Source organism: Pimephales promelas, chromosome 19 (assembly GCF_988280905.1).
Source record: "Pimephales promelas chromosome 19, fPimPro1.hap1.1, whole genome shotgun sequence".
In the NCBI taxonomy this organism is placed as follows: domain Eukaryota; kingdom Metazoa; phylum Chordata; class Actinopteri; order Cypriniformes; family Leuciscidae; genus Pimephales; species Pimephales promelas.
In genome coordinates this window covers 2,404,674-2,426,138 of record NC_142787.1, presented here as the reverse complement: position 1 = coordinate 2,426,138, position 21,465 = coordinate 2,404,674, and the positions used below count along the sequence as shown (strand labels likewise).

General features: G+C 38.3%; 1 protein-coding gene across 2 annotated transcripts in view; it reads left to right on the top strand.

Annotated features, from left to right (window-relative positions):
- Positions 1 to 21,465, top strand: part of camk2a (calcium/calmodulin dependent protein kinase II alpha) — a 54,623-nt gene that overhangs the window by 11,925 nt on the left and 21,233 nt on the right. For both annotated transcript variants that reach the window (XM_039663582.2, XM_039663580.2), the window contains exons 3-8: positions 12,231 to 12,290; positions 14,931 to 14,985; positions 17,174 to 17,239; positions 17,585 to 17,657; positions 19,905 to 20,007; positions 20,536 to 20,619. In XM_039663582.2, coding sequence (XP_039519516.1) covers positions 12,231 to 12,290; positions 14,931 to 14,985; positions 17,174 to 17,239; positions 17,585 to 17,657; positions 19,905 to 20,007; positions 20,536 to 20,619 — 441 coding nt within the window. The remainder of the gene's footprint in view (positions 1 to 12,230; positions 12,291 to 14,930; positions 14,986 to 17,173; positions 17,240 to 17,584; positions 17,658 to 19,904; positions 20,008 to 20,535; positions 20,620 to 21,465) is intronic.

Sequence of the window (21,465 nt, the reverse complement as noted above, 5' to 3'; positions counted from 1 at the left end):
CCGTTATGGGCATGTAGAAATTAAAGTTGAACCTCCAATCACCTCCCAAATATTCCTAAAATGTCTGTTAGTGCTTCAGTGAAGTGTCAATCACAGCTGTCCATGTCACATTCCCGTTTTTATAGCATCAAACTAACTAAGAGCAAACTTATTTAAAAAAAGAACACTTAAACTTACGTCAGTGTGATACAAACTGCCTAAAAATGACAAAAAAAAATTATTTAAAGTGTAATTTGATTGTTTAGATTCCATCGCGTCCCATTAGACTTCATGAGAAGGGCAGGTTCATGACCTAAACTGGGACCAACCACCCGGGGGCAATCGAGACACTTTGGCTTCACTTTTCAGGACTTGTGCGGCACGCTTGGTTGTACATCGTGCCTGCTGTGAGCCACCTCCTCCTGACCGTGGGGAGTATGTGCCTCCGCCTTCGGCCTCAGAACTCTTCAGTACACCTTGACCCGTCACCCTGACTCCGGCTTCTGTGCTCCTTCCTCCCTCGTCTCCAGCAAGGACCATTGGGCATTCGGCCTCGCCGGGCTCCCTCGGATTGTTAGCTCCACCTGGATCGGACATCCCATCACCTTCGTCACGGACCTGTGGGCCGTTCACTGCTCTCCAGCCCTCCACCCCTACGGCTCCGGCTAGCTTCTCTCTCCCTCAAGCACTGCCTCCCACCTTCCAGATCCCTGCTTACACCTCGGGGGGTCGTCGCTGTGGCTCCGTCTCTGCCGCCAAGGTCGTACATGTCTTTACACTACGTCGGTTCTTCGGCTGTGCGGTGGGCTCCACCTCCTACACCGCAGTCGCTTCTGATCATCCCCATGGTACCGCCTGGACTCCATCCTCCTTGGTTCTTCCCTGCAGTAAAGCCACCGTGGAGTGCAGTTCTAGCTGTGTCACCAGAGTCACCAGAGTTGAATGTTTATTTTCTCACTCAATCCCCACGTATGCCGATCAGTGTGACGTTTAAGTCACTTTATTAAACGCGGGGAAATTACGCCATCTCTCGTCTCTCCTGCGTCTTTTCCTCCGACACCACATATTGTTTTTTCTCTCTGGGCAACAACATCTCAACTTTGCGTTACAGCTGGAACTCACCACCTGCACCACTCTGGATTTGTTTGGCCCTCACCCGGCTCTTTGTCCTCCTGCTAAAACTCCTCTATTCGTCTGCCGGTGCGAGGTTGTGCCTTCTGGGAGGGGGTGTAATGTCACAATCACACTTAGTTTGGACCTTGTTTCTGTTTGCACTTTTCCCCTGTTGAGTTTGTGTCATGGTTAATTTTATCTCGTCATTCAGTTCAGATGTGTGTCGTTAATTATCCTTGTTTGCATGTTTACTTAAGTTCCTCTGTTTCTTGCCTGTGGATTATTGCCTGTGTATTTATTAAATACTGCCTTTTGCATTCATCATAGTGTTCGTCTCACTCTGAACTGTCCTATCACAATGAATGCGGAGAGACCAAAAAATTATTTAAAAAAAGGCTTTTTCTGTTAAATATGTACACCAATTGTATCATGTGAGCATGCATACATTTCTTGTGTGTATGCAAAAGCTTTCCTTTTCTTAAGCGGAGGTGGAATTTTTTTCTTACTGGAAAGGTCACTCAAGACGAGAGAGAAAAATAATCAGAAAAACACACTCACAATCACAGATAAACCCTATATATCGGCTACTAATAAAACAGGCAGTTATCCCCTACCTACACTCTAAAAAATGCTGGGTTGTTTTAACCCAATTTTGGGTCAAATATGGACAAACCCGAAATGTTGGGTTAAAAATGTAATGTAAAAATTTAACCCAACGGCTGGGTTAGTCCATATTTGACCCAAAGTTGGGTTAAAACAACCCAGCATTTTTTAGAGTGTACCATTAATGCCAATAAATATTCAAATCTTTAAACATCTAGATCTTAATCTTCAAACAGAAACCCACAGAGGGTACGTATGCAATTAAATCTGAAAGAACAGCCAAGATATTAGTGACTCCCCCGCAGCCTCAGATGTGCAGTGCCTACATGTATCATACTGTTCAAGCTCAACTATAAAAGATGCATTGCTATCCCTAACTGGGGAAAAACTGAACTGCATTTATAAATATATAGTTCGTTTTTGAGTCACCTCACCTACTGAAGATTTCATCCGTAAACATGTGACAAATTCTCACTGTTACTGTTTTGCTATGGGAAAAACAGTCGGCCATAACTAGAAAGAAAGGCAGCACTACCATTATTGCTTTTTGAAGAGTGCACCAACAGGTCAACCCCAAGCATATGGATATCCTAGTAGGTCCTTCTGGTTTTATATTTGGGGGTTTATACTACTTCCATTTAGATCATGTTTTCAGACATTATTACGAACAGGGCTTGACAAACTTGTTAAGAAACTTGTTTCTGTTAGGCATTTACCAACTTTGGGCAGACAGCACTGACATTTTCACATTTCTCAATTCATTCCTCTGTCTCCCTATAGCAGAGACAAAACTAGGAAATTCTAGGTTAATGGGGGTCTAATATTGGAAGCGACTGGCATATTTGAAGGTGTCGTTCTCTGAAGAGGTTGCTACAAATGGAAAATGGATCACTGGGGTGCTGGTTTTCCTGAGATGAGCCACTTCCTATTTCCATTGCTCACCCCTTCTTTGTAGATTTGCTCTAATTTGGCCAATGATTCATGCAGAAATGTTCACAGTATATATCTTCAAATTGCTGACTCATTGGGTCGCCTAAGAGCGAGAAGGTCTGCAGGTGAGCCAGGTGTTTTTCCTGTGATTGACTGGCCATCCGTCCAGGTTGTTTCCCTGCCTTTACGGCCTGAAATACTGGGATAGGCTCCAGCATCCTCACAATCCTACATAGGAAAAGCAGTTTGGAGAATGAATGGATGGATGGACTTAAAGTTTTCCTGTAGTCAATAATTTGATCCCTTAAAACTCCCTTTTCTCATGCTGTCAACCTGGGGTGCGTTTTCCCGAAAGCATCGTTAGCCAACTATGGTCGCAACTTTCGTCATTACCAATAGAGTTCAATGGAAATTGCGACCAACTTGCGACCATAGTTGGCTAACGATGCTTTCGGGAAACACACCCCTGGTCGGTCAAATGCCTGAAAGATGAGTTTATCTATAGATCTACCTGTTGAGCCACTCGTGATCGACTAGTTATACCGCAAATTGGTAAAAATATCCTGTAATCTAGAGCGAGCGCACATGCGACTGCGAGACAGATATTGTGCTACAAACCACGCACGGCCGAGAGGTAAGCGAGAGACCTTGCGTTTGCAGACAGCAGACCAACTTCAATTTGTTGAAGTTTCCCTTTCAAACAATTTAAATGAAACACACAATGTGATTTACTAAGGTTTGCGCTTGTCAATTTTTTGTCAAGTTCATTTATACCGTTTGATTCTGAAAATGCAAACTTTAGAAAAAGGGTTTCAAAGTGCACGTTTTTGAAACCGGTCTCTGTGTAAACAACAAAAACACGAAACTCTGAAGATGATGACGTCATGCACATGCATGTTACGTGTTCAGTCCAAGGGGGTAATCCATCGACCGGAACTTGAAGCCTCGCGGGAGCTGACATCTTGTAGCAGAACTTCACTTGCGTTAGCATTCCCATTGACTCCCATTCATTTTGGCGTCACTTTGACAGCGAATAACTTTACATCTGAGGCGTTTGAAAACCCCATTTGTCCTTTATTTATTTCTAAAGAAACACGACAATGTATAAATAGCTCCATTACCTTGTAGCTCATGTTAGGGCCCCGTAGAAGCAGTTTTAGTGAAAGTAGGCCAACGATTGCGTCATACCCATGCGACTCTCTGTCGCACAGTAGAGAGATTACCGTATGGACAGGAGAAGAAGCGCGCACGCAATCGGGGGAAACGTGGAGGCAAAATGACAAAATAATTAATCAGAATAGCAGAATTGTCTCCTTCTCCTAGCTTAAGGACAGCTCCTATTCACACTCTCCACCTCTGCATGTTTCAGAAGGGAATGATTCAGATTTCTCATGCCACAGCCACTAGAAGACAGACGGGTCACTCACGTCCCACTACGCAGTCAAGCTCAGTTTGAGTCTGCGCGTCAGGGACGGAAGTGCTAAAAAATCGCCAAAAATGGGCTTCAATCGTCTCAATGGAGTTCCAATGAGATCGCTCTGTCCATTTCTTTTACTGTCTATGGTTCAGTCTAGAGTGTTTCATCGCCCTCTACTGGCCTGGCTGCAGAATACAGCGGTTTTAGTCATTTTCTCGGATCCGTGTGAATGGGGATCGTTTTGACAATGTCGTCTGTACGCGAAAAACTCAAAGGAAAGTCGTTTTTGTTTAAAGCGCATCGTTAACGTGTAAACGTACCCTTAGTCTACACTGAAAACTTCCCTTTCTTTGTATAGTCAGAGTAACCAGCTGTCCACACTATTAGTAGTGTAACTGAGAACTGGGGAAACCAAGAGGGAAAAAAGACCTTCAGGTCATTCTATTTGTGACATATAAACGCTTGCTCTACTTTCAACAACATGACAAATGGATGAGGAAAGACTTCCCATAAAATGGCCTTATTGGAATGAACATTCACTGCAACACACACATCCAGTGTAGACGCGGCATTTTCCTTGCCCCAGTCACGTATTACTCGTTGCAGGATCTTCTCATCAGCAGGTTCATGAATACATCGCAGGCCACAGACAGGGAATACCCCAAACAGATGGCCAGTCCGTCACAGCTCTCTCTCTCTCTCTCTCTCTCTCTCTCACACACACACACACACACACACACACACTAGCACGTTTAGTTTCTCCCCTTCACCAATGCTGCATGTCTTTGAGGAAACTCCTGGCTCAGTCGGCACTTGGGTTTTCCTGCTGTGAGGCTCCATGATTTATTCCTTTTTTCAAAAAGAGGTTTACAAATGAGCTTTTTCCATAATAAACAGAGCATGTTTCCAAGAAAAGCCTAAACACAAGTCTTGGTGGCTTTAATTATACTCTGTTTCAAGCATATTTTGCTTTATTTAGTAATTCTTATTTTAAAACTAATGCTTTATTATATTATATATATTTAGTAATATACTATACGTATTTGGTAACACTTTCAAAGTTTCAATTTGTTAACAAAACACTTTTAAATCATTTATTAATCTTAAAATATTATTTAATGGACCTGAGCTGACAGTTTTATTGATACTACATTAACATATATTTAATAAATACTGTAAAAAAAATTTATTGCTCATCATTGTTAGTTAATATTAGTTAATGCTGATTAATATGAATACTAATTATGACAGAATAAGGCATTAATATGTGCCTCATAAGTACTAATAATTAGCCATTATCCTAGTCATTTGCATGATAATAAGCAACTTATAGTGAGAATTAGATCATAAACCCTTCATTTTTTATTTATGTCTCAATTGTAAATATATTATAAATACATTGATAGATAAAACAAAAAAAAAGGTACGAAACATAAGATCATTCATCTGTCCACAATTGTTTTTTCTTTTTTCTCCACAAATCTTTAACAGTCTGGTGGTGTTTCTTTTTCCCACTATATGCTCAAAAAACATGGAAATGTCTAGCAAATGAAGTGAGAGAGGCAACTAGCATGTTTTAGAGACGTATCTTTTTAAAGTTGCTTTTTGATATTGTGTAAAATTGTGTTGAACGTGTGTTTATTTTACCTTGTGAACTTTTATAGTTGCTTTGGAGTATATTTATATTATTATATTGTGTGTAATTGCATTGCCAATACTAGTTTTTAAATTTTTCTATTATTATTATCAATAACTTAAAGGTGCAATACCTAAGATTTAGATGCCGCTAGAGGGCGCTACATTCAAAACAACAACAACGGCTTTGCTTGATGACGCCGTGGAGGAACGCGGAATGATGGGAACTGTTGTTTTCAACTCCACCGTGGATAAATCAATCAGACGGGAATCGAAAATTAGTTGTCATGGATGAGGTAAAGTTCGATTTCTATAAACATTGCGTTTAATGACATGCTTGTTTTTCATTAAACTGAAATAACCGTGCAAGAAAAGTCAGGTTTAAAAGTAAATTAGTTATCACAGATGTTACTGTACGAGTCACTGGACGAAGCTATGGTGGAGAGGGTTTGAAGAGGCAGGTCTCTTGCAAGGAGTTGACGTGGTTGGCCCTCCTTGGTAACTTTATAAAAATAAAAAATCAATTTAATGTCAGTTATCCCAACCTGCAAGAATTCATTTCCGGGAGGTATATTTCGATAACAAGATTGTGGGGGTGGGAGGGAAGGCTAACTTTCGCGTTCGCGAGGCACAAACGCAAAGTCTCTCCCTCTGTACAGTGCACGCGCAGCGCGCTGTATGTTATGCGCGCAGTATGTCTCGCTCTAACATTATATCCCGGGAGATTTGAACTAATTTGCGGGCATCAGGGAAACGCTATCAATATGCGGGAGATCCGGGAGACTTGGGATGTCTGCAATGTACATTTGACACATCTTTTCATGTCGTGTAAGTATTCAACCACAGCTACAGTTTCACAAAATTAACGTTAAGGGGGTCGCACACCGGACGAGAAGCTGCAGCGCCGCGTTGCACCACATAATTATTCGAACACATTATTATCTATAAGTGTACACATACCGGCGGCGCCATTCGGCGTCTGTCCGCGGCGCCCAGCAACGTTTCAGGACCGTGTTCAAAACCCTGCTGCGCCACAGAGCGCCATTTACATAGTTTTATATAAAATTGTAATTATTTTTGCCTCAAACCGTTGCTAATGGATCCTGACTTTGCCCTATGCTGCAATATCTATGCATTTAGTTTTGCAGTCATTTACAGAAATCAGCTGCTTGAATGACAATTACTGATTATTATTAGATTTTTCACGTGAGATTCTCAATTCATTCTGTGAACGGATGATCTGAGGTAAAGTTTTCAGAATGCAGACTCAGCAACGATTGTATTTAATTGTACAGTACAATAACATAGAACAGACATTATCTTCCTTTTCTGTCATTAAACATAACAATATTGCTGGCCATACACTGATGAGAAAGTGCGCGTCCGGTGTTCGATAACGTTACTGGAGTTGTCCTAAACGTGACGCGGCGCTTCTCGTCCGGTGTGCGACCCCCTTTACAGCCAACAGTTCACATTCCGAGAATAAATGAAAAGAAGTGCTCCATTCCATAACAAATGTGCGAAACAAGCTGTCGTTTGATAGACGCTAACGCACAACTACAACTACCGCATTTGTCCAGGACTACACGTAGTAAGAGCGGAAACCGAGGTAAGCGGATATGACGCGATTGACTCGCGACTCCCAGCTCACCCCTGCTGACACGTGCCGTTTCCTTGGTTAAAATCTCAATTTTCTCGCGATTTAAACATTGTTTGAAACATTTGGAATATTGTGAGTTATCATCTTTACTAAATATATAACACTGGCCTTGTGATTTTGGGATATTTTAATGCAAAAATCTTAGGTATTGCACCTTTAATAATAAGAAACTTGTGGTAACCTTCATGTGATTTGCTGTAGACATTTTTGAATGGCTTAATAATTCTCCTTCCTTAAGTAAAAGTCCCTAAAGTTTCAGAGGAAAAACTTCTATTGAACAAGCCTAACTATACTTTGTTGCTCTCTTAAGAAAAGTGGTACACTCTTAGAAGAAAAGGTTCTATATAGAACCTTAAAAGGTTCTATCAGCGCTACATATTTGGAACCCCTAAAGGGTTCTATACACTCTTAAAAAAGGGTTCCTCTGTAGGGTTGGGTATCGAGTATCGATTGGAACCGGGACTAACTTTTCGTTTTTCCAGGAATCGTTCAAAAGTTCAAATTTCGATTCCTAGTTTCGATATTCACAGTCCGCCAAGCTGAAGAAGAAACCGCTGAACAACACCAAGGAAGAAGCGTCTACCGGAAGTGTTGGTATAACCGCGCGAGTCGAACATGAGTAGCTTACGTCAGCGGTCCAAAGTGTGGCTTCACTTTTCTAAAAATAACAAAATCTCGGCAAAATGCAAAATTTGTGACAAAAGGAATATTTGTGACAGAAGGAGTATTTCCTTCAGAAAGGATTATTTCCTTCAGAAAGACCGTTGGTTAGCATGGTTAGCTAAACTTTTTTGACCCTGCCTCTTAAAAGAGTCGGAATCGAGAATCGTTAGGAACCGGAATCGAAACAAGGAATCGGAATCGGAATCAGAATCGTTCAAATTCAAACGATACCCAACCCTATTCCTCTGGGTTCTATATAGAACCCTGGTTCAATACTTGGCCAATAGAACCTTTTACCAAAAAAAAAAAAATGGTTCTATATAGAACCATTTTGGAGTTCCATATATGAAGCGGGGGATGGAACCATTTGTGGTTCTAAATAGAACCATTTCTTCTAAGAGTGTATGAATCGGAAACCATTAGATGTGTCAGAAGCGCTTGACGAACACACAGCCTCAAAAGGAAGGCTAAATTTAATCCTCCAGAGAGTTTTGCGTTTGTGCATCATCCAAATGAGTAGGATGACACTGCAGTGATTTCAGCACTTCTCAGAGGAAATAACCGTATTGTGCCCACCCAAATCAAAGTTCTTTTCAAAGTGGAGATATCTGAATAATCTCCCAAAAAGTTCGTTTTATTAAATGAAAAATGAATCTCTGATCTAAGCACGGCTGTAATGTTTCGCCTAAACTGAGAAAGCAACTGAAGATTCCACATTTTCCAAACAACTCCAGATAAAAAGTACATTTTCTTTGAAACATCATTTTTCTTATGATTTCTGTCTTGTTGTATTTAAAATGAAAAGAACAAATTATATCATATGAACAAAATAAACATTTATGTACTTCTAAAAAACACTCGCTGTGATGCGACACACATTATGTAATCCCGTTGAAAGGCCACACGTGTTTGGGTTCAACCAACCAACAGGTGTTACACTAGGTGTTTCTCTAACTACAGAGAACATGACCGTGACACTGTGAGGTTTGATGGATGTTTAAAAGGATTGAACAGCAGTGAGGCCAGACAGTTTTGTAGAGCTCGACACAGAAACCGTATGGCCCTGGGGTCTTATTATTCTGCATATAGTTTAATTGATTCCTCTATTTTTTGGGATTGTCCAGATTTTTCTAGGTTCCTTATTTTGTCTTGCTTAATGCTGGGGATATTCTGCAAAACAGAATCTTAAGGTAAAGGTTTGAAAGGTTTGATCCACTGCTATATTTTGAGTTGCTTTCCAACATTAGGTACTGTATGTGACGAACAAAGGTGGTCAATGGGAATTCACCCCCACTCACCCATATTTAAAATATTAGTATAGTCCAGGAGTGTCCAATCCTGATCCTGGAGGGTCACTGAACCAGATAATCAGGGTCTTACTAAGATTATTAGAAAGGCAGGTGTGTCGAGGCAAGTTAGAGCTGAACTCTTCTGGAAAGTGGCCCTGGGACCGATTTTGGACACCCCTGGGTTAGGCTATACAAATATTTTAAATAAGGGTGAGTGGGGGTGAATTCTCATTTGCCACGTTTGTTCGCTTTGACCTAGATACAGCTCTGTCTTATGTATTGTTTGAAGTCTGTCACATCCTTTCCAGACAGCAATGTAGTGTCGGCTCAGATCCGGGCCACATCTGGTGTGGATTCAACGGCCGGATCAGGGTCGAGACTATATTGCTGTCTGGGTTGTTGTCCTTTCAACGCATTCTCATCCCAAAGCGCCATATACAACGCTTTTGCAAAAGCGTAAATATCCAACGCACATGGCACCCTTTAACGTCTAATGAGACGCTTCGGTTATGGTTAAGTTTAGGTATGGTGTAAGGTAAGGGTTAGACCACTAGGGGGCGCCTTCTGCCCAAATATATCTGCGTCTCATTTTACGTTAAAGGGTGCCATGTGCGTTGGATATTTACGCTTTTGCAAAAGCGTCCTATATGGCGCTTTGGGATGAGAACGGGCTCGTCCTTTACATATACCCGTCCCTAAAACATATGCCATTATTGTAGAGCCCGACCGATAAAGGATTTTGAAGGCCGATACCGATACAAATATTTTTTTGTTTTAAAATCCGATATTCTGATATATCGGCCAATATATGTATTTTTTTTTTCTCAGAAACGCGCAACAAAACATTAACAGATTTCCCTAACAGTTATTTGTAGTTATTTATGAGTTTTAACTAAAATAATATGATAAAGCATTTTAAAAAGAAACTTGTTTCTTTTGTCACAACAGAACAGAGGAACATCAAAATATATTAAAGTTCTGATAAATAAAATAATAATTAGTCCCTACATTGCCTACCTTATAATTACAATGTCAAGTTAGCGAGTCTATGATGAGCCATAATTTAGCAATAGATAATGTTATACTGCAAATTGTAAAACATACATTTTCAATTTAACAGGCCAAGGAGAGATGATTGAAGCGTGTTTCGTCTGTTTTTATTTTATTTTTGAAATATTCATTTATCGGCCATTATAACTGCCGATACCGATAGTTGGGAAAATGTCTAATATCGGCCGGCCGATATATCGGTCTGGCTCTATTGTGATTTAAAAGTCAGTTGCTGCTATTGTAGAAACCTGTGCTGCATGAAAGGATTGAGATGTTAAGACCCAACTAAAGCACACACTGATCACCATAATGGGGACTTAAAAATAGTGATTTTCCCCTTCAGTGATTCTGCTTGTTAACATCAGGTGTCTTCAATAATGCTCAATCATCTGTGTTCCTTTTAGGCTATGTTTACACGGAAACGATTCTGAAGAGAAAACGCAAAAGTGGCGTTGTGTCATCCCTTTTTATTCTGCGTTTAGACGAGCGTTTTGTGTGGGAAATCCGCGTGCAAATGGAGACGCAAAAGTGTGTGAAATTCAATGTAGTATGCACTTCAGGTGGCTAGGAGTGCACACTATAAGTCCACGCGCCTGCGTACAACCTTCACTGTCAAGCAGACTTTTGCGTTTTTACCGTTTACACAGGAACGCGGCGGTGGAGCGTTTTAAAGATTTTCACTCTAGAGGGTGTTTTCACTTTTTTTGCGTTTTCAAGCCCCAAAAACGCTGTCGCCGTGTAAACGAAAGGCACATCCGATAAAATATTTTTACGTTTTCACCTGCGAGAGTTCTCGTGTAAACAGGGCCTCAGGAGAACATTCTTGGAATCAAAATAAACTACCCGCTGAAAATATTATTAGAACTTCATGGTAATGTTCCCCGAACGTTTTTAGAACAAAACATTTCTAGCTGGGGAACATTTTTTATGTAAGTGTTCTTATGTAGAGTTTGTAAGTGTTGCATACTGTGGAATGATGGGTTTTAAATCCTCTTTCTTCTGAGGGGCCTCATAGATTTTTTCATCTCGGCATGATAGTGATGAAGCATGAACATGTTTCCTTGTTTTGTGTTTGGACTTTTATGTTGAAGTTCTTTTGTTGTTGTTCCCTGCTAGTGTTGTATATGGACTTGTAGTTTGTACTGTTCTGTTCCTGTTACCCTTTGTGATTCCCTGATTGTTCGCACCTGTGTCTTGTTACCCTGATTATTCCTTGCGTTTGAGGCGAGGTCGAAATGAGAATTTCCCAAATACTTGAAATGTCCCACTTCTAATCTCTGCGAGTTCCAGTCAATCACATTTCACTTATGTTGACCACGTGATTTTTCAACCCGATCTCACGGGAATTCGTACGAATTTTACGAGGTGGCTAATTCGTAAGAATTCATACGACCTCACCCGTACAAATTAGTTCGATTTTGTTAAATCGTACATATTTTACGAATTGGCCAATTCGTATGAATTCGTTACGAATTCATTCGCATGAATTCGTAATTCGTTAGGTCGTTTATGACAGGTTGTGTTGTCTTAGTAATGTCAAGTTGTCATGACAAAGACACTGACAGGTTATGATGTATTGGTTTATGTCAAGTTGTCATAACAAAGACATCTCAAACAATGTCATATTTGCATTAAAAATGTCATTATTGAGTGAATGACAGTTGTCATAAACATGCATAAACCCTACTTCATATTCGTGACTTGTCATGATGTCATGTCATGTCACCCTTCAAGTAAAGTGTTATGTTCTTTAATGTAAATGATAATGGGGTGTAACATTTTTTTGCTATATGTACTCTTTAATATTTTCCACTTTGAATGTTGAAAACTAAAAGTACTCATGTTTTTTTCTTATAATATATGTGAAAATCTCTTTATATATATATATTAGATCACCAGAAGCTGGACAGGGAGGCTAGGATCTGCAGACTGCTGAAACACTCCAATATCGGTAAGTTATCAAGCTATCTAAATGAGATCGCAACATAAACTTGTTTTTATAGCCAATTGAAGCCAATTGAAGGCATGATGGGTTTGAGGATCTGAAACCGTTTTCTATTGTCACTTGTGTTGCAGATGTATAGGGGGAGAGTAATAACAACTAGCTGCATTTTGTAGGATATTAGCCCAATAGGGAAATATGTTTAATGAATTATGATCAATAAAAGCTTTTGAGTCTCATAAATCTGACGAGTCTATGAACTACAATAGGATATAACTCTCCATAGACAATAACTTTCACATACTTGTTGTTGATGTAAAGTGGTTGCTTTCTTGTCTCCTGAGTTTGATCTGTGATCTGAAGAATTTAGGATTAGGACTGTTTGTGTAAAATACTCCTGTGTTGTGTGCTTTATACATTTCCTAAAGAATATGCGAGTATTGCTTCAGTGTTACCTCATATAGTTCCCTTTTAATGTGTACGTAACGATTGTGTATGAGTCTCAGTAAAAAGACCACCCCATGTCTCGTTCTGTTGCCGAAATATGGCTAGGCATAATCCGGTTGCTAGGGTGCTCTGAATGGTTGCTAAGGCATGGCAAGGCAGTTGCTATGGTAATACTGACTACTTGCTGAACTCTCACTGAAAATGGTTTAGAGGGATATCTTCGGATGTACAATATGTGCGATTCCTTAAAAATGCTGTCCTGTTCTTTTTAGCCCATATCTGCTAATCGTTTGGTTTTTTTTGCTAGCTTTTTGTCAGTAGCCTTTTGAGGTAAATACTAAAATATGATCTGCATCTGGCAAATGGCTTATGACAAGTTATTTAGTAAAAGAGGCAGAGAGATTTGAAGTGGATGTGCACATGGGCATGGAAGGGTTCAGATCTTTATTGCATCTCTACAGCTGCAGAGTTGACTTGAATTAGTTTTACAGCGCTATCTAATGGCCGATTCTCACCAGATTTGGTACACAGTCTAATATATATGGACTCTATGGATCTACCAAATTTCATAATGATCAGTTATTCACAAACTGAAAATGCAGGAATTTGATTGGCTATTGGCGGCCATTTTTGTTGCTTTGTGCAATTAAGGTTTTTAAAGCTTTCATAGGACTTACCCCAAAATAAATACACATCAAATTATATTTTCCTTGATCAAACAGTTTCAAAAAGCATAAATGGCTTTGTGAATGCAAATGCAGCTGACCCTAGCCTAATTATGTGGAAAGTTATTGAAGTCAAGGCAACATTGAACGTTGAAAAAAGCATAAATTGCATTGTAAATAAAAATGATAATTACTTTTCGCTTGAACCCTAATACAAAGACTCCAAGCAAAGGCCAATATGTAAGATTTTTGGATTAAAATTTCCAAAAACACTTGAACAATTTTATATATTTTGTTGACCTGTGTATTTAAATTACCCCAAATGTTTCCAACAATGTTTAAATCAAGAGAAATCAGCTATTGTCATTGCGTCGCCTGTCAATGATGTCATATCTACCCTCGATTTCCAAACACCAAAGACGCTTTTATATATTATGTGTTTTATTAGACAGGAGAGCAACAGTTTTTTATCAACATTAATCGACAGAAAACGAATCATTGTTATTGTAAATCAACAGTTATTTATCATATTGTTCGAATCTCTGGTTTTCTTGATTTGCCGCGAGTAACATGTTTGTATTATGCCTCAGAGACAACTAACATATCATAATCAGAATGAGCACTGTAAAAAATAAAAATCCTGTAAAAAAAACAAAACAGTAAACTACTGGCAGATGTGGTTGCAAGCATCATACCGTAACTATATGGCGTGTTACTGTTTTTGTGTTACAGCATATAGCTGTTAGATTAAAGTTATATACTGTAGCTGACAATACGGTATTTAGCTAATCATTTCAAAAACGGTAACACACCGTATTTTTACGGAAAGATGCTGGCAATCACAGCTGCCATGTAGTTTACCGGTTTTTTTTATAGGATTATTTTTACAAGTAGAAATAATAATACAGCTTTTTCTCCACCATAAAATATATTTGTCAGCAGGGTGTGCAGGAACAGATGATGAAGTTCAAATGCAGTTTTTAATAATCCACACAACAATAACACACAGGGCAGAAGAGAAACACATTAACGCAAATTTAACCAGACTACACACAGAGGGAAAGGATGAGCTGACACAATTAAAGGTTATTTACAATACACAGCTGAAACAAACTAATTCATGATGATGGTGACCATGGTAACAAAGAAGTGGCGGGAAAATCAAAAACAGGAAGACATACATGTGACTAATGAAATCATACTGAATCTCCGTGAAAGCGCAAACAAAATGAACATAGCTAACAATATTGTAAATGTAACTCCATGCCACATAGCAACACAAGACATGTAGCTTTTATTAATGTGGTATTCTAATATCGATCTAGTGCAGTGTGCAACAAGTATCTCAGCCACCTAGCGAACGCATAACATGACTTTCAACACACTTAAACGTTGACGTTGCATCGTACATGTTTCGCTACTGTTTTAAAGTGAAACAGTATCTGTAAGAAAACCATAAGAAACAAAAATGACTTCTAGATCATGTTTTCTCTCTTTCTCTTTTCCATGCGAACCACGACCGTCAATTGTTCCCCAGTGCGACTGCATGACAGCATCTCGGAGGAAGGCCACCATTACCTCATCTTCGATTTGTAAGTCTTCGATCTTAGCACTTTATTTATACTATAAAGTGGCCCAAAAAAGGCCCATGTGAGTAAATGCATGGTTTGTTTTCAGAAATTGCTAAATGCATTTACTTGCCTGTGCTAATGTTAGCGTTTATGTGGGAATGGCTAATGACTTAGAGTGGATACAATAGATATCTTTCTTCATATTGAAATAATTACAGCACTTACTGTATGACACCTTCATAAAACTATTGTCTTAAAATTGCCAGATGATGAAAAGCGTGAGGGTGTTCCTTAGACTTCAGGCATTTTAATCTAACAGTGATTTTTATTATACAAATTTCAGCTTTTGGTGACACTTTATTTTAACATGGCCTTTTTACAGTTTAATTACACATTGGTACAGAGTAATATTAATTAACATGCAGTCCTCTATAGGGTTAGGATTTGTTTCAGAGTTAGTCGCTTGTAGTTACATATATAATTTACTGTTAACACTATAAATACATGTAACATGTAATGAGACGGCATTAAAAGAAAGTGTTCCCCAACTTTTATATAAATATATCTAGCATAGATATTTTGAAAGTTATTGGAGTTAAGGCAATATTGAACTTTACTTTCATTGTCTGGATATGAAATTGAAACCTAAAACCACGAGACTGCACTCTAAACAATGCTGGGTCGTTTCAACCCAAATGTTGGGTTAAAAATGCCATTAAAAAATGAAAGTGAAAGTTGAAGTTGGGTTAAAATTTGAAATGACATTATTAACCCAACATTTGGGTTTGTCCATATTTTACCCAAATTTGGGTTCAAACAACCCAGCATTATTTAGAGTGTGGTTTCTATATATTCCTTGGGCCGTACCAGGTTGAATGATTGGTCCATATGGTTTGGAAACTTGGTGTGTCATTGGCACCATGCCCTTAATAGGTTCAGTGCCAGCACCACCTAGTTGCCAAAATATAACAATGTTTAAAAGTACTCATATAATTTTTTTTCATTACAATTAAATTTGGCCTATTATGCAGACTATATCCGCTATGGTCTGCCATATATTACATATCCTCCATTTTAAATTTTAATGAAAGCATTTTTTTTTTACTTCTGTTTAAAATGTGGCTCTGTCATTTTGTCACCATGCCAAGTTATGGAAAGATTTTTGACTGTTGTGTAAAGCCTTAACAAATCTAATGACTGGAATTTAAGTTACATTAGTAATTCTGCTCGGTTTTTATTTTATTTTTTTATGCATAAAATCAATATACGCAATCATATTTTTTGCCACTGGTGTGCTTGATTCCACAATTTCTGAATGCAGCTATATTTTATTTTTTGTACACCCTGGTATACACCATGTTAGTAGACGAATTCAATGAACTTGTGAGAGTGCGAAAAGTGAAAAGTTCACAGGGTCAGAAGTTCCTATAGAAGTATAAAGAATAATCGGTAAGCATTAATTCATGCTTAACTAATGCACAGATAATACCGAATTAATGTGTAACTAATGATTATTTAAGCTATTCATTAATGATTACCACATTAGGAACTAATTAAGAGTCTGTAAGGTTAATGTATTAGTTCATACATGAATTGTTTTTAATTAAATATGTAATTGTGGATTAATTCCATAATAACTAATTTTTGTAACTAATAGTGTTAATTAATATGCTAATTACCAAAATGAGCCAACGCCTTGTATTTCAACGTCCAGATAATATGACAGGTACACTAATATGCATTAATAGATGATTAATTACTTCATTGTTAGTGCAAATTCATTACTAAATGACTAGTTAATAATGATGTGCCCCATCAAGTAAAGTCATAACATAATGATACCTGCAAATCATTAGCTAATGATTAATTAAAGCAGACAACTGGAAGTTTGAAGTGCATAGCTTTGACTAATTGTGGTAATTAACACATGAATTTACACTATTAGTTAATAAAATATGTAATTAAGGAATTATTACACAATGACACATCGAATTAATAGCAATTCATGTATTACTTAATCTATTAATCTCTTTATTAGTTCCTGATGCAGTAATCATTAATTAATGGTTTAGTTCTTCATGAGTTATACATTAACTCATGATTATCTGTGCATTAGTTAAGCATGAATTAATGCATTTTAGTGCACCGGTATTGTAAAGTGTTACCGAATAATCCTTGAACTAGTGCTGATTCTTGTGGTCTGGTCCAGAGTAACGGGTGGTGAGCTGTTTGAAGACATTGTTGCCAGGGAATATTACAGCGAAGCAGATGCCAGGTGGGTGGTCCATCATCAGCATTACACAAACGGACTCTATGTATAAAAGCATTACACAAATAATGCCAAATATGCAAATGCATAAATGCACACTAAGTTAAATAGTCCAAAGTTAAGTCTCCTTGTCTTGACCAGAGCCTGACAACTCACTAATCTTGCACAAAACTGCCATTTTTGCATTTTCATCAGACTGCATCAAATTCACGTTAGTAAAGCAGAAAATAACGTTCTTATTGTTACAGTAAACAAAGCAAAAATAACTGGAATGTGTACATTAGATCACAGTGTGGCCAGTGTGTTTGAGTAAAAGTTTCGTCTCTTTTTCTCTTCTTCTTGTGCCTGAAGCCACTGCATACAGCAGATTTTGGAGGCAGTTCTTCATTGCCATCAGATGGGTGTCGTTCACAGAGACTTAAAGGTATTTTATCGTGATTGACCTTAAATGTCTTTTATTAGCACTCATTAGAGGCCGAGCACAACACCTTTTTTTGAATGAGGCCACGTTTACACAAAGCCGGGTATTTAGCAAAACGAATATTTTCCCCCTCTCAGTTTTCAATAATAACATCGTTCACACACTCGCATAAATACGCCGTCGAGCGCCATCATAACTATGCCAAACCCATCGGCGGCAGTGTAGGGGTTAAGGATAAAGCCATGCAAGCCAATCAGAATCCTCAGAATCGACAAGAGAGAACCTAAAACGCCGTTTCTCCCAGTTCACACGACAACACATAACCGGCGTTTTCAGAAATCTCCACTTTGGCCGGAGTTTTTAGAAATAATCGTTTTCTGTGATAAAAACGACGTTTTCATGTAAATGAGAGGGCAAAACGAAGAGAAATATCTGCGTTTTCTCATCGTGTAAACGAGGACTGAATGATTAAATACTTCACTTGTTTCATCACTGGATGAATCAGCGTTTTTGAACGAATATCTTGAGTGAATGATTCAATGACAAACACATTTTTAACAGTCTTGTCGCCACCTACTGGTGTAACGATGAAATCAATACAATCTTTATTTAAAGCGTCAAGTTACTTTTAAAAGGTGATTTTGATGGCTCCCGTAGACATCAGTGTTTATATCCGAACTATAAACTTTATTCGCAGAACTTCTGTGATAATTTGAATTATTGTATAACAGAAACAATAATACTGTGTATTTGTGAAGCTGTTTCATACATTAAACATGACAACTGCTCTCTCTCAATCAGAACGCAGAAGTTTTAATAGACACAGGCCAATCATTGTCATTTAGGGATAAGATTAAGAACAATTTGAATCGAGATCGCTATCTTTTAACGATTAATCATGCAGTTATGCTCTCAGATGTTGTATCAGTGTGTGGGTAATTATATATCAACTGATCTCACTGTTTCGAGACGTAACTAAGGGCTATTTTACATACAGTACACTGTATAAGCAACACTCTCTCATTATAGCGGCCTTATCTAACAGGTTAACACATTCACACTGGGAGTGAGAGACACGCAGTGAGCTCATTTTTATCTTTTCTTCAGTACAACTCATACTCAAGCTCTGACTATATTCAGGAAAAAAAAAACACCAGGAAACTTAAACACAAATGTTATTGTAAAATCTCAATGCAGTCGACTAAAGCAGTCAAGATGGCGTTTCTGTGAAAAGTGAAAAAAAAAAACATTTTTATAAAACAATTGACCTTATAACCTTATAACCCTGTGTTTAGGGACAGTAACCCCAGTGACAGAAGTCTGTGATCTGGGAATCGGTCAATTATAACAGCAAAGGTCATTGACAGAACAGTTACTGCAGATATTGCTCAACGCCAGTACGATATACAACACACGGCAGTACATTGAATATGACTAAGCCAAGCATATAGTGATGTTAAAGGAGTAGTTCAGTTTTGAAAAACTTTTGCTGATCATTTATTTTACTCACCCTCATGTCATCCAAGATGTCCATGTCTTTCTTTCTTCAGTCGAAAGGAAATTAAGGTTTTTGATGAAAACATTCCAGGATTGTCTCCATATAATGGACTTCAATGGGGTCCAAACGGTTCAAGGTCCAAATGGGAGTTTCAGTGCAGCTTCAAAGGGCTTTAAACGACACCAGACGATGAATAAGGGTCTTATCTAGGACCCTTCGAGTCATGACTCGAAAAAAGATTCGTTCATTTTGATGAACGAGTTTGAACAGGAGAGTCACGAACACACATCACAGAACAGAGCAAGGCAAGCATTTGAGCTTATAAAACTTAAACTTTGTTATTTATTTTTTTAAATGAGCGATCGATTCGCTTGATAAGACCCTTATTCATCGTCTGGTGTCGTTTAAAGCCCTTTGAAGCTGCACTGAAACGCTCATTTGGAACTTGAACCGTTTGGTTCCCATTGAAGTCCATTATATGGAGAAAATCCTGGAATGTCTCCATCAAAAACCTTAATTTCTTTTCGACTGAAGAAAGAAAGACATGGACATCTTGGATGAGATGAGGGAGATTAAATTATCAGCAAAAGTTTTTTCAAAAGTGAACTACTCCTTTAAGAAACCATGATCGCTAGTTTTAAAAGCTAATAACATCAAGGCAACTACAAAATCGACTCATAGAGAATACAATTGTTACTACTCCACTATACTACTTCAATATGTATGTTGTAATGTTTTCTTTCCATGTTTAGCCAGAGAACCTGCTTCTGGCTTCCAAATCAAAAGGCGCAGCTGTGAAGTTAGCAGACTTCGGCCTTGCCATTGAGGTCGAAGGGGAACAACAGGCCTGGTTTGGTAATGACCCGTTTATTATCCCAGCAAACAGCATTAATATGCAAGTGCAAAAAAAAAAAACATACATTAACACTAGAAGGCGGATACAGCATCTTCACATAATATTGAGTACATTAATTGCTACGTTGTTCTTTTCCATTTTTCAGTTGCTTTTCTGCATATTTGTTTTGCTGCTGATGTAAATCTTAATGCATTTGATACAATTATTGTATATATTTTAGGAGAATAAGAAAAACAATATGAGTTTATGTTATCTCTATATAATATGAGTCACTTTAACGCTTGCCTTTAACTTTAACGTGTGCGCTTTGAATTGTGTTTTGAATTTGACGCTCCACAATGTCATCACGTGGTCCCGGTTTGATGCTGACTAAACTCCCATTTTCATTTTATGGGGTCCATAAGCTTGTTCGGTGACTTTTCTTGTAATAGTGTGTAATTATCGTAAAATGTCATTTTTCAATTTTAAATTTTGAAATATATGCTCAAAAAAAGGTTATTTATTTATGTTATTTTTTCTGACATCAGGGTTTGCTGGCACTCCTGGTTACCTGTCCCCTGAAGTCTTACGGAAGGACCCCTATGGAAAAGCTGTGGACCTGTGGGCATGTGGTTAGTGTCTCTTGTTTTTGCATCAAACACTGAAAGGATGCATGATGATGCAGTATGGTACTAAACCATCCATTGCAGAGTGGTGCATTGCAATACATTCGCTTTGACGTGTTTATGACGTTTTCACTCTAAATGCAGCGAATGTAACCAAAGCTGAATATCTTTTGCCACACTGTAAAACATCACATGACTTTTAAAGGGATAGTTCACCAAAAAATGCAATTTCTGTCAGTAATTACTCACTCTCATGTTGAGTAACAGAAAGTATTCTCGTCGCCTGATAAACTTGAGGTCGAGCCACTGTAGTCACTATGACTATTTTAACGATGTCTTTAATAACTTTTCTGGGCCGGCAAGTTTCAATCCCACAGAAGCCTATGGAGGAGTGATCCAGCTCTCAGATTTAATCAAAAATATCTTAATTTGTGTCCCGAAGATGAACGGGGTTGAAACAACATGAGAGTGAGGTATTACTGACAGAGTTTTCATTTTGGGGTGAACTAACCCTTTAAAGTTGCAATGAAATGGAAGTGGCGACAGATCTTTCTTCCATATTTTGGCGTACATCTGAGTGTAACAGCTTATTGAAAAGGATAAACTCATATTCTCTGCACTAGTTGTTGACTGGATGTTGAGATGCGGATGCTAAAGTGTAGGCAGATGAACGTGAGCTTGCAGGTGCAGGTTTAAGCACACTAAATGATTGAGGAAGTCTGATGAACGTCACCAGAGAGAGGTCTGCCATTTTATAGAAGGACCCAATTATTAGATTTTGAATGAAAATTATTAGGTCAAATTTCTCTTTTAAATGAAGCATACACTCTTAACAATTAGGTTCTTTATTGG